We start from the raw sequence: 12203 nt of genomic DNA, 5'->3' as shown, positions 1-12203 counted from the left end.
TCAACCTTCTCCTCGAGCAGCCTTCCTCCCCGGCTTCTTGTCCCTTGGACCGCTGCGCATGTCCTTCTCATCTGTCGATGTACTCACTGCAGCATTTCATCCTAAAAATGCACCGAACCCGTCAACTCCTTTCCCGTTCCATCCTTCTCGCTAGCTGCATCTTTCGCTCAATTTCTTGTGTTCCTAAGCTCCTGCACACTTAGACACAAGGATCAAATACAATGACTCAACTGAACTTGGTTGACCACATCAAAACAACCACGGGGTACTAACAATCTCTTGCTTTTTAATGTGCATCAACCCAAGTTCAAGTTAGGGTTAAACAAAAAAAATAGTAACATGATGAATGAATTGTAATTAGAATGAATTACGCAAGTGAATGAATTAAGCAAGTCAATAAAATTACAAACAACTACTCCCCCTTAACTTGAACCTGTCTCCCCCTTTGATCACATCAAAAAAATTTAAAAAAAATAATATAAACAGTTAGAAAATTTTGATATAAATTTCTAGGAGTACATAACAAGAATTTTTTGTAAGCTGATATTATTTCTGAAAATTTTGCTAATTTATTAAGATGTGGAAAACACATAGTTTGATGGTAGAAAAAGTTTTCAAATATCTATTTACTTTGAATTTTTAATTTAAAAACATGATTTTTGCAAAGTAATTCGTAATATTCAAAAAATTTAAAAACATTTGTAAGGATAGAGAATATCATATTTCATCACAAAAAAGTAAAGTTTTTAAAATTAAATCTATTTTTTTAAAAATTTTAATATACCGTATTCGTTAATAAATTTATAGAAAATAATTTAACGGTAACAAAAATTCAAATACTTTTCTAATTGAGACAAAAAAATAAAATTTAGTCAAACAAAGATTTTGGAACCCAATATAGGTTCCTACCTACTAGATTTATTAAAAAATTTTAGAGGTACATAATTTCTAAGGATTTTCCTGATATGTTCTGGTGATTTCTAATTTACCAGTTGATTTTACCATAATTTCTATTGTTATTTGTAAATTTTAATTTTTGGCAACTGTCCAAATTCAACCATGTATAGTCATTTTTTAATTTTTCTATTCGTGCTTTCAATTTATCATTCTCTATTCTTAGATTATCATCATACATTATTATGGGGCATGAATTAACTAAGGTTAGTTTTATCTCAGCATTTTCTCTTTCTAGTTTTATTAAATCCTTGGAAAGTACTTTAATAAATTGAAAAGACTTTTTAGGAGTTAAGGCGCGTACCTTACTTACCTCGTGTTCTGATATTTCCTCTTCATCGCAGCTTTCTTCTAATGATCCTCCCCCTTCATCAATGTTTATCTCTGAGCTATTTTCATCTTCCCCTTGGTGGTCAACCAGTAGGACTAGTCCGGCGTAGGCCTCGATCTCAGACTCAGAGGATGAAGATTCATCTCATATTGCCTTTAAATTCTTGAGTTTCGATCTTGTTGGTCTTTTGCCCTTTTCTTTCTTCAGTTTGGGGGAGTCGTCCTTGATGTCTTTCTTCTTGGCAGTTGTAACATCGAATCTTCTTTGGTAAGAACTAGAAAATTTTATTAAAAGAATGGAATGCCCCCTTTTGTAAAAGTATGCTGGCTACTCTTGATGTTAAGAGGGTGTACCACCTTCAATTTGTTAAAAAACAAATCAATATACCACTCTGCAAAATAGAGACAGCTAAGAAATAAGGATTCCTTTTCTCTTCAATAGAGATAATAGACGTAGTGCTTACCGATAACCTGGATGTACTGAAAAGTAAAATAAAATAAAAATCCATTATGGATTTAACAGTATCACCCTTGATGATAGGCCAACATTTTAGAATGCCATAAAAATAAGAACTAGAATCACCTAAGGAAATAACTTGCTCACCAGATTTCTGCTTCATTTCAAACTCTGAATATTATAGACAATCCCATTTGAAGAAGTTGTTCAGCCAAATGCAACTCAGTATTGAAAGGATCTGCCACAATTTAATGAATTGAACCAAGACAATTGTTGTGCTGCCCAACAAACTACAGGTTCAGCCTAACTTAAACTTTGCCAATAAAGTGAAGATGAGGGTTGGCTTCCTTCCACATTTATTTTGAATACTCAAGCTTCATACCCTATTGAGAATGTCAAAAAAATCTCAGCATAAGAAAACCAACAGTTAAAGACCATGAAATTGAAGTTCAATTCATCCAAGGAACACTAAACAAGAGCACTACAATAGTCTGAATGGTCCGAAACATTTGCACTCTTAAGCAAAAAGAAAACCTCAGAATCACCATACTAAGCCCAGCTTCAATTAACAAATACATGATAAAAGCGTTTCCATTTCACTTCAATTCCTTAAAAACATAGATGATTAATTACAGCTTGTACTTCCTGATTTTATTGATATGAACAGGGGCACCACCCATCTTATTCTGAATACCTAGTTCGGGGTAGGGTTGAGTTGGCTAGTGCGGGACAAAGTTGCTACCATAAGATAAGGGTTCGAATCTCAATAAAGCCAAGGAAAAAAAAGCCCTCCCTAGCCAACTACAGTTTCTTGATTTACCTCCTCATAAATGGTCATGACTCATGAGGTCGACCATGTGGGGCCACTGGGTGGTGGATTCCACCTTTTGCTATCACTAAATACTGAGTCAAAGTCGAACAATGTGACAGATTATTAAATATCCAAGCTTGACCAAGGACCTCCCACAATGATCTCCATTTCTCAAATTTATATAAACCACATAGAGCTAAAAATCTAGGTAAGCACAAGGATCATGATGGATATTTCATCAGAAATAACCTGATTAGAGACTCCAAAATTTAACATCCACCATTACCAGTTCTGTAACACCTAAATCCTCTGTTTCTGGTTTGAAAATAGGTTCCCAAGAGTCACCAATCAACCCATGTGCATACCCCAGATTCTCATCAGCCACATGAGTCTCCAGAATAAAGAAAGATACAAGCAATAATATACTGTGAAATAAAAGCTCACACGACCCTTTGTTTAGAGGAAGAATTAACCCCTTAAATGTTCCAATATGCTAGGCTCGTGACAAAAAGATGGGAGTCCCGCATACCTTTTGTTTACCTTTTTTTTATTTCCACCCGAGCTATGTATCAGCTGAAACATCCCTCTTCCATAACGAATACCACAAGATACTCCAGGAGGTCTTTTAAAGCATGGAAACCTTTTGAGGGCTGCACAACGTCTAGAGAAAGCTTTGCACAGGAAAGAATCGGAGATTTCTCATGAGCAAAACTAATTTTCAACATGACAAAGAAGCTCTGAGCAACCCTATATACTGACTAAAACCAACAAAGACTCCATAGGTATGTCACAGCCAGCAAATCTGGAGGTTAAGAGAAACATGGCATAAGCAAAAATTGCTAAGTGAATAAAATAGGAAAGATATACATGAATTTTATCTTAATAAAGAATCCAAATGAATTATAATTATAATTTAAGCTTTAGAGTTTCACCAGAACAAATATAGTCAAGTTTCAATCTTTATATTGATTATTAATAGTATTTGAATACATCTGCAACTACTTCACATTTGTTTACAGCGCATACATCAATTAAAAAGTGAATTACTAGAGTAAAATTCTCATCTGATATGTGTTGGTGCAACCTTAGGTCAAGGTTGACCTGGTTGACCAGACTCGAGTTGACTTGACTCGAGTTGTGTTTTGATGTTTGACGAGTTATGTTTGACAATGTTTGACGTGAACAGAAAAGTTGTACCTTGATGTTTTACAAGGATACAAGCTTTGGAGATTGTGGGTGCAACCAAGAGATCAAGGTTGACCTGGTTGACCCGAGGTGAGTTGACCTGACTCGGAAAAGTCCAAGCAGGGAGCTTGGCACGGGAAAAGTCCAAGCAGGGAGCTTGGCATGGGAAAAGTCCAAGCAGGGAGTTTGGCATGGTGAAAAGTCCAAGCAGGGAGCTTGGCACGGGAAAAGTCCAAGTATGGAGACTTGGCACGGAGAAGTCCAAGTATGGAAGCTTGGCACATGGGAAGTCGGAGGGCTCGGTGGCTCGTTCTCCTGACGTCCGAGAGGGCTCGGGAGCTCGTTCTCGGACCGGATGGAAGTCGGAGAGGGCTCGGTGGCTCGTTCTCGGGGTGAGAGAGGGCTCGGTGGCTCGTTCTGGACCGAATGTGGGAAAGTCCCGTGAGTGAAGTCGCGGTGAGAAAGTCCCGTGAGTGAAGCGGGCGGTTGTGAAAACCCTAGTGAGTGAAGCTAGGTGAAAGTCCTGGTGAGTGAAGCCAGGCAGTGGGAAAGTCCTGGTGAGTGAAGCCAAGCAGTTGGAAAGTCCTGGTGAGTGAAGCCGGACAGATTGGAAATCCTGGTGTGTGAAGCCAGGTGAAAACCCTAGTGAGTGAAGCTAGGTGAAAGTCCTGGTGAGTGAAGCCGGGCAAGGGAAAATCCAGATGGATCAAGGGTGATCGGACATCTGGTGTTGAGAAGGTCAAGTAGGTCAAGGGAGTGACCGGATACTTGACACGAAGAGAAAAGTCCAAGTGGGTCAAAGGGATTGACCGGACACTTGGTGGGGAGTCTTAGCGGGTCAAGGGAGTGACCAGATGCTAAGCATGATGTACCAAGAGGTCAAGGTTGACCGGATATTGGTTTGGACTTGGTTTGGGCAAAAATCAAGACCTGGATCGGTCTGGAGACCGATCAGAAAGCGATCAGTGCCTCTGTGAGCTTACTGATCGGTCTGGGGACCAATCAGCATGAAGCCTGATCGGTCCCCGGGACCGATCAGGGTACGCACAGAGAGTTGGGCAACTCTCTGTGAAGCCTTCTGATCGGTCTAGGGACCGATCAGCATAGAGCCTGATCGGTCCCCATGACCGATCAGCAGCACCCTGGACCGATCAGGGTGGAGCCTGATCGGTCCAGGCCTAGCCGTTGTGACTCAACGGCTAGGTTATTTCGGGCTTCTGTGTTCTGGTCTTTTTGCTTGCAGGTTCGCAGGTTGGCTCAGGATATCAGAGGTTATAAGAGAAGTTCAAAGGCTTGTGTCTCTTTCTTCCTTCTTCTTCCTCTCTGTTTCTTCTTGCTGCTGCAAGTTCTTCTGCGAGCTTTGCTGAGCTCTTCGTTCCTGAAGCTTTTTGTGAGCTTCCACTCGGCTGGGACCAACTGATCAGTTGTTGTTGCTGTTGTGGTTGGATCCGAGAAGCTGCTGCTTCATCCAGTCGAACAGAAGGCAAGTAAGCGAAGGTGTTTCATACATTTGTATTGTATTTTGCTTCTTGCTGCTTTCTACTCCTGTATTGCTTTTGCAAAATATTGTGGCGAGGTTTCTCCACCCATAAGGAGTTTATATTAGCCGGTTCTCCGGGGACTCATCCACCGACGGATTGATAGGCTTCGTCCACCTTACGGACACACCGAGGAGTAGGAGTTTCATCTCCGAACCTCGTTACATCGTCGAGTTCGAGTTTGAGGTTTGATCTTTCCTTTTTGCGTTTCTATTTAGTTATTTCCGCTGCGCTAACCCTAATTGTAGAAAGAAACGCGAAGATTTGGGGCGGCTATTCACACCCCCCCTCTCTAGCCGCGATCATCGATCCTAACAATATGTGTGATGAACCTCATCAATAATGGATAGCAATATATCATTACACGCAAAGGACTAACTGGATGAAAACCCATTCTACCATGCCCCTATGTGAAGCTAAAACTTTGATCATAAGAATAAGTTTGAAGTTTTGACTTTTAGCATTTATTCCACTAGTTATATTAGTTGCTCGTTCCCTTAAGGGTTTCCACATTCAAGTTATAGTCAGATTTTGAGTTTACACAATTTGTTGAAATTTCACAGTTAAAAAGTTTGGTAGTCTGAGGGACTAACTTATATCATTGCTTAATATAAATTGTGCTAATTTAATGGTGAATCAAAAGAGGGTATTTAGAGCTACATCATAACAAGTATATAGCATGCAAGTAACTGAATAAAATCAATCCCAAACATAGAAACTGAAGCTGTTTAAAGGATAGGTATTAATAAAAAAGTAATCAGAATATCAAGTTATAGCTCACAAACTCGTGCCCCTCCCTGCCCCCTAATTTTGATGGCACACAAAAGCTCACATTATACAAAGCATGGAAAGTTAGGAATTATTAACCAAATAGTTAAACATATTATAATTCAGTTAGAATTCGTTTCATTAGTTAAGTATCATTTAGTCCCCTTTTCAAAAATATTTGCAACAAAATATTAAACCATATACTTAATCTTTCTCTTTTTAAACTCATACACAAAGATCTATTTTATAAGATATCAAGGATTTCCTGACAAATATGTACCAAGGAAAGAACCAGAAGTATACGAGGTTAGTATGCTTCTCTTTTATGAGTATCTATTAATATAATTATAAGAACTTAGAAAAGCTCAAGATAAATACACTTAATCTAGGGATTAGATTAAACTTAAGATCATTGGACCTGATCTTAATCCAATTATCATACCATGACTCAAATTAAAATAAAATAGAACAGCCATAACAAAACAACTCTTAAACAACTTACGCCAACATTAACATCAACATAATACCAAAACAAAAATGTAATAAAATAAAACTCTTACCTGACAATTCTCCCAACAAGGAGGCAATAGAAGAGAGTACGATAGCATGAGACTCAGATCAGTCCAAACAAATCACAAATAAGAAAGGGTACAGATTTGGATGTTCATAGCTAAAAAAGGGCATGAATAATGTTTAACACCAAGGAACCCTTGCCAAATTCGAACAAATCCTAAATGACCTCCAATCATGAAATTTGATGGACAAGAAATCTACGCAATACGCAATACAACACGACAAGATCAACAAAAGGAATACATTGTGATTAACACCAAGATAAGAGATCAACTCCACCACACTACTTTTTGATCTTGGGTGTGGTCATTGCCACCACACAAAGGGCATGAGAGCAAGAAGATAGGGGTTAGAAGAGAGGAAAGTGGAGAGAGGGTTGGTGTTAGGTTAAAGCGGGATTGTACCAATGGGTTTACCTAGGATAGTTAGACACCGACATAGTATTATTTTGACTAAGGACAATACATCAATTTTGAATCCTTGGATAGTTAGATGAAGCTACCTAAGATTAAATGATAATTAATCAAATTTTTTATAATTTAGCCTCCTAGCATTGGCATTGTCATGGACTCACTTCATGCATAAGATTTGTGACCCATCTCGAAATAAAATTTATAAAACAAATTTCATCCAAACTGATAATGAAACAACGAACTTCTATGTAACCAAGTCTTATCCCATTAGGTGGAGTCGACTATATGAATTTTTTGATGTCATTGACCTCTATCTCCTACTATATTATCATTTATACTTAAATAAATTTTATCTTGTTTTATTATTGCTAACCAAGTCTTTTTTAGTTTTCCTCTTCCTCGATTGATATGCGTGTTTGTCATAATTTCACATTGCCTAATAGGAACACTTATTGGTCGTCTAAGTACATGTTCGTACCATCTTAAACATGTCTCTCAGAGTTTTTCTTCAATAGATGCAACTCCAACTTTCTCTCTAATCCTCTCATTTCTTATTCTGTCTATTCTCGTATGTCCACATATCCACCTTAACATCTTTATCTCCACAACTCTCATTTTTTGCTTATGTGTTTGAGTCATACCTCAACATTAAGCTCCATATAACATAGCAGGTCTAACTGCGATTTTATAGAATTTTTCTTTAAATTTTAGAGGTGTTTTACGGTCATATAAAACACCCAACGCTCTCCTCCATTTCAACCATCCTGCTTGTATTCTATGTAAGACATCTCTCTCAATTTCTCCATCATTTTGCAAAAATAATCCTAAATATCTAAAGCCATCGATTCCAGGCAATTCGTCATCTCTTATCTTAACAATTATCTCATTATGTATAATATTGCTAAACTTAAATTCTATATATTTTGTCTTTACTCTACTAAGCCTAAAACCTTTCCTTTCTAGTGTTTCCTGCTAAGATTCTAGTTTAGCATTTACTCCTTCATACGTTTCATCTACCAAAACAATATCATCTGCAAACAATATGCATCACGATTCAATGAGTTTGTCCATAATTAGTGTAAAAAGATAGAGACTTAGAGTTGATCCTTGATGTAACCCTATCTTTATTAGAAATATTTCAGTTACTCCACCTGAAGTCTTTACTTCGATCGTTACATCTTCATACATATCTTTAATTAGTTCAATATATGTACGGTAACATTACTCTTTTCTAGAATTTTCTATATAATTTCTCTTGGAATTCTATTATAAGCTTTTTCTAAGTAATGGATATCATGTTTATCATCAATTTTAATGATGGGGAAAAACTCCTATGACAAGGTCTGATGCTTAAAATGGCTTGTAATACAAATCCAATTTGAATACTGCATCTAATCCCACCTCCTGAACTTTATATATATATATATATATATATCCAGCTAACATGCCTGATATGTGAGAAGTACAAAGATGTGTTCTCAATTGAAAAGCTACTACAGCATTCAAGTTTCACAAAAACATCAGTTACAATTTTTCCAATGCAGGGAAGCATCAGTAGCCTAATCCTTTTGGTCATTATTACTCATTTCTCATAATTATCTTGATGAAGACAAAAAAAAACTGATGTAATCATAGCTCTCTGCTAACCAAAGCAAGATGTCACTCCACCATGATCTTTACAGCATTCCAATATCTGATACAAGACTTTCAAAGGCATATTTTGTGTCTGTCATAGTTGAAATATACTGTGCTGCCATCCAGCCAGCAAGGTTTCTCTTTGTCTGCAATGTGCAAGGGCTTCCTTTATCACTATAAATGTGAGGAAAGGTAAAGGGAGACATGAGCCAAGGCTTCTGCATAGAGAGAAGCTCCCTCCAATCAATGACACGAAATGCAATCTGAGGCTTCTTCTGCAATGTGCAGACTCCCTCCAGCACCAATGATGCAAGATGAAGTGATGTGAGATGCTAGCTAATTGGTTTCTCCTACATGTAAGCTTCTCTCTCTTACTCTTTTTCTTTCCCAAGTTGATTCCTGCCTACTCTTAATTGGTGCCACCAGCACCATTTCTGAGACATCAACAAGGTACGGTATTGTTTCAGATAAGAACTAATACCTAGCTCAGGCCAGTATTTGAAACCTTGATCTGGGAAACTTAGACATAAGGATAGTTCGGCATGGTATACCAATACCGAAATGGTATACCGTATATACCGAAAAAATTCTGTATAAGAAAATTCATACCGATACAACAGTCAACACCAAAATTTCGGTATACCGATATTTAACTAACAACAACTAACAGCGTTGCTGATTTCAATCTCTTACACTAACAAAAACCTTAATACTTAAAGAGACATGGATACCTAAATCATTGCTTCAAATGCTTTTCTTCAATAAATGAGAAGCTTGGACATCCAAAGTAAGTGTATAAATTTCATTCAAGGAGCTATACTCAAAGAAAACACAAAGTTTATCTTAAATGATCAAAAATCAAAATTGCACCTATTGAGGAAAACTCCAGGACATGTTTAAGATGATACGGATAAGTACATACTAAGATGATCAATAAAAGCTCTAGTTAGGTGATATAAAATTATGACAAATGTGCACATCAATTGAGGAAGACCAAAAAACTTAGTTAAAGACAATAAAATAATATAAACTCTATTTAAATATAATTAATGATATAGTAGGGAATAGAGCCCAATGATATAGATCAAAGCTTGAAACTATAATATATAAATTTGAGCAAAAAAAGATGACACAACCTTCTATTCAAATCCCTAAACTGCATTATATAAATTCAATAAGAGATGCATACCTTAGAACAATCTGAATGCAGAGAAACCTTGATCACCTCATAGAAGGGCACGAAGTAAAACACATACTGGATTACCATGTCAAAGGGCACTATAAGCGCCTGTTATGCTAAAGAGAAATACATACCATGTCAAAGGCTGTGCTGGATTACCATTTAGGTAATGCGATTTCAGTAATTCAGATTGTTCAAAGTTGCATGAATTCAGATCCAGAATAAAACAAATGAGTGTAAAGACTATGAACCTAAATGGAAAGACTTGATTAGTTATATGATAAACTAAGAGAGTTGTTTACCAATATCAAATAATTATGAGAAATTTAGTATCGCCAGCACACAGAGAAGGCAATTCATAATAATTTAGTTATTTTTATTGCTTACTGGCTCAATGAGCCATATGTCCATTCTCAACGCCTAGCCCATACAATACCCCTGCATATTTCTCAGTGGAACCATTAAAGAAAGACTCCTTCAATTTTCTAAAGGCGCAGGAGGTGAGCAAGCTGTCTGAGCCAGCCTGGTGGCATATTCCTACCCTCTGGACCTCGAGCAATTCAGCAAGCTTGTTAAGTCCACCATGGAGGCTATTGCAGAATTTCATGAGGTGCTTGATGTCATACACGGTTGGGAAGTAGATCTTAATGAACTTGAAGAACCCAACCTGGGTGTCAGGGAGGTTCTGGCAGGTGAGAATCTTAAGGAGGTATCCAAAGTCGTATCCGCTGTGGAAGGTTACCCAGTGCACGGAGTCATTCAGCACGACGCCAGACGACATAAGAAGTTCAGCGAACCTCTGAGCGTCGATGCCCTCCTCGACATTCTTCTCGAAGTCGATGCCGCTCACGCGAAGGAGATTGATGGAATCAGAGGCAGAGATGTCACGCTGCACATCAAACTCGCGAAAATTGAACTGCCAGATACATCCACGGTCAGTGCCACAGGTGGGGAGGTTGCCGAGGTCGTCGGAGAACGTGAGGCCGAGCTGGATGAGTTTAAGCATGTCGACGTTGGCCTTAAGCGTAGCATAATTGAATTCGGAGTTGGAGAGGAAACTCCCGAGCGGGCGGCAGACGATGCCGGGGAACTCAGTGTCCATGGCAACGTAGGGAAAGTCGTCGACGATCTCGCGGATCAGAGAGAACTCCGACTCGAGGTTTTGGGTCCAGACCTCGCGGATCTGAACAGTCTCGGTCCTGGGCACGATCAACGACATCGCGCAGCATCAATCGAGGTCAAGAACCCTAGCGGAGGGATTTGAGGTAGGGTTCTAGGGATTGTTTTGAAACGGAGGAAGGAGGAAAGATTGAAGAGGGGAGGATTCGATATCCATCCGTTCAAGGACACGGCGAGCGCCGTTCAGGAAAGGGTTCCGCCATGGGAGGAGGAAGAGAGAGAGGCGGAGGAAGGGGCGGGGGATGGGGAAAGGGATGAGGTCGGACTAAATATATAGGGGGGAGTACTCGTTTCCGGTGCACCGCTGGCAATTCTTACGCTTAAGCAGTCAAGTGTCATGGCAGGATGTTATTGGCTGTTGTGGGAAGAATACGTTTAATGTTTTCTTAGTTTTTATCTAGTTCTCGGAGACATATTTGTATGGGGCCCACGAAGCAGGATTTGATGTTGGTCCGAGCCGGCTCGAGACTGACCCTACGAAGACGACGAGATGGTTTCATCCGTACTAAACCAACCGTAGGAGGTGATCCTACGTTCCGTGTTTCAAGGAGGAAAAACAGAGGTCCTACGGTATGAGTTAGATGGTTATGGGGGCGTTGTCATAGATCTGAAAATTAATTTTTGATCGTGAAAAATATTTATCAAGTTCTTATCCTATAATCACTATTTAAAAATAAAATAATCTATAATTGAGATCTCTACAGATAATTTTAGGATCGATTGTGTAGGGCACTTGAGGTCAACATAGTACAAGCAGATAGTTATGGGACGTTTTCATCAAGAGATTTAAAATTAATTTTTGACAGTAAAAATATTTGTAGGTTCTCCCTCATACAATGATTACTATTCAAAAATAAAATTATTTATGATTTATTTCTCTGCAATTAATTTTAGGATCGATCATATAAGACGCTTGGGATCAATGTACTATCTTTTAACATCAAAGAGAAAAAAGCCAAAGAGATTTTTAAAAAAAAATACACTTATCCAATTTACTAAATCATATATCTCATTTTGTATATTATTCAAATAAACATATTTATTTTGAAATTACTCAATCATATATTTTTTCCCCCATTTTCTTTCCCACAATACATCTCTTCCTTTTTATTTTATTTTTTTTAAAAAAAAACTTAATCTCCTAGTTCTTCTTTTTCATCTCTGTTAGGATGACAATATG

At 38.1% G+C, this 12203-nt stretch overlaps 1 protein-coding gene and 1 long non-coding RNA gene across 2 annotated transcripts; both read right to left on the bottom strand.

Annotated features, from left to right (window-relative positions):
- Positions 1-347: 347 nt before the first annotated feature.
- On the bottom strand, positions 348-3701 carry LOC121977842. The gene is made up of 2 exons (XR_006111053.1): positions 1889-3701; positions 348-1641 (listed from the first exon to the last, which is right to left on the bottom strand). It is a non-coding gene; the product is annotated as an uncharacterized LOC121977842 (long non-coding RNA).
- Positions 3702-10199: 6498 nt separating this feature from the next.
- LOC121976049 (probable CCR4-associated factor 1 homolog 7) lies at positions 10200-11264 on the bottom strand. The gene has a single exon (XM_042528036.1). It carries the CDS (start codon positions 11061-11063, stop codon positions 10236-10238), a length of 828 nt encoding a protein of 275 aa, XP_042383970.1. The 5' UTR covers positions 11064-11264; the 3' UTR covers positions 10200-10235.
- Positions 11265-12203: the final 939 nt, after the last annotated feature.

The sequence above is a fragment of the Zingiber officinale genome, chromosome 4B, assembly GCF_018446385.1.
Source record: "Zingiber officinale cultivar Zhangliang chromosome 4B, Zo_v1.1, whole genome shotgun sequence".
In the NCBI taxonomy this organism is placed as follows: Eukaryota; Viridiplantae; Streptophyta; class Magnoliopsida; order Zingiberales; family Zingiberaceae; genus Zingiber; species Zingiber officinale.
Note: the sequence above shows the minus strand (reverse complement) of the source record. Positions and strands in the feature narration are given on the sequence as shown.

Excerpts from the sequence above, each read along its gene's own strand:
- LOC121976049 (XM_042528036.1), bottom strand. The coding sequence starts at position 11,063 with ATGTCGTTGATCGTGCCCAGGACCGAGACTGTTCAGATCCGCGAGGTC.